Source organism: Sphaeroforma arctica (genome assembly GCF_001186125.1).
Source record: "Sphaeroforma arctica JP610 unplaced genomic scaffold supercont1.6013, whole genome shotgun sequence".
NCBI lineage: Eukaryota > Ichthyosporea > Ichthyophonida > Sphaeroforma > Sphaeroforma arctica.
Genome location: NW_014034545.1, coordinates 44 through 1,780, shown reverse-complemented (window position 1 = coordinate 1,780; position 1,737 = coordinate 44). Strand labels below are relative to the sequence as shown.

General features: G+C 43.6%; 1 protein-coding gene across 1 annotated transcript; it reads left to right on the top strand.

Annotated features, from left to right (window-relative positions):
• Positions 1 to 388: 388 nt before the first annotated feature.
• Positions 389 to 714, top strand: SARC_15370 (hypothetical protein; the record flags this gene model as incomplete). The annotated part of the gene is made up of 1 exon (XM_014290508.1): positions 389 to 714. A coding segment is annotated over one exon (326 nt), but the record flags the coding sequence as incomplete, so codon positions are not given.
• Positions 715 to 1,737: the final 1,023 nt, after the last annotated feature.

The window sequence follows — 1,737 nt, the reverse complement described above, 5'->3', positions numbered from 1 at the left end:
ATTGGTCGTGTCCTTGCCTATAATGGCGACAGTAGCAGTTCTGACCGAGTCGGGCGGTTGGTATAGATCAAACACTCAAACGTCTAAAATCTCATTTTTAGGCAATCATAACAGTATACATGGCTGTGGTGTAAGTATCTAGCTATATAACTTCATATTGCATACGATAGATATGTCTACTCTATTTTCCTCTGCAGCTATATCAAGGTGAGCTTAAGTATATGTATCAGGCACAGGGGTCGTGCGCCAATTGTTGTGCTTTTATAAATATGTTCCGTCATGTGTTCCCTTCCATTGCCTGGTGTTCAATTATTATTCCTGAATGTATCATAGTACTAAACTTCGGCTCAACCCGTCCCACGTTCCAATACCACCCAACTCTTGACAGGCTCATCCCGTCTGGGTGGCAATACATTGCCGGACACCCCCCGAGCTCAGCAGTCCAATACGCTCTCGCCCGTTCCGACTGGCCATAACCCGGACGGTTACCGTATGGCTAGTCTTGTGCCTAGTCTTAGTCCCGCTACCAATTGCAATCCTATGGATGATAGTTCTACTACACCTATACACGCACTACGTCCCAGCACGGCCACTGGTTCTAGCAATGGCGCGGGAGATAGGGCCAGTGCTCTAGTACCAAGTGGGACTATGAGCAGTATGGATACGGAGGACCACGTCGCAAGTGATCGCGTGCTGGCTGGCCAGAGCGATCATGTATGTAGTGTGTTTGGGTGGAACATGTATGTGGTGTGTTTGGGTTGAACATGTATGTGGTGTGTTTGGGTAGAACATGTATGTGGTGTGTTTGGGTTGAACATGTATGTGGTGTGTTTGGGTTGAACATGTATGGGTTCTCGTTGTGGATATCTGGGTATATATTTTGAGTGTTTCGAGCATGGAATATAAACTTGGTGCAATTAGTTGCCAATAGTGTTTGTTTGAGTGGATCGGGTATATTCTCCTCAGCTACGAGCTGAAAGGATATGGAGAACAAAGTCGCGGCGGATTATGTGCTATCTGGCCGAAGCGATCACGTAAATTCTGTACTTGGGTTGGATATCTGAATTGGTTGTCTTGTACCCTTCTTCGGATGTCTGGGTATATATCTTGGTGTTTAGTACATGGAAGATAAACTCGGTGTCAACATTTTGTGAGTGACTTAGATACACTCTCCCGAGTTACGAGCAGAAAGATATGGAGAGTACAGTCTCGGTTACTGTTTGGCCTGCCTGGTATCTTGTCTGTGATGTGGCGCTATGCAATACAAAGTGTTGTGATCATGAATTGTGTGTTATCTAGTTGACCTCAAGGTCTTGAGTAGTTAGTTGTCTACTTTTCTTGACGTGTCGCTTATCTCGTATCGAATTTTTTGACACTCTATCTCTATGTCGTTTAGGACATGATTAGTGCAGCTATATAATACAATCAAGGACATGATTAGTGCAGCTATATAATACAATCAAGCCATCACTAGATTGTACTACCTAGCTATAATAACCAAGTCAATAATTTATTTGGCTTGGGTTAGTTTGTCTTGTATCTCGACCCCGAGATCAGCTATATAGTACAATCAAGCCATCACTAGATTGTACTACCTAGCTATAATAACCAAGTCAATAGTTTATTTGGCTTGGGTTAGTTTGTCTTGTATCTCGACCCCGAGATGCTACAAAGTGTTTCTGTGTATGCTGTGTGCTACGAATGCGCAATCTGTGCCTACACTTTCATTGTATTTTA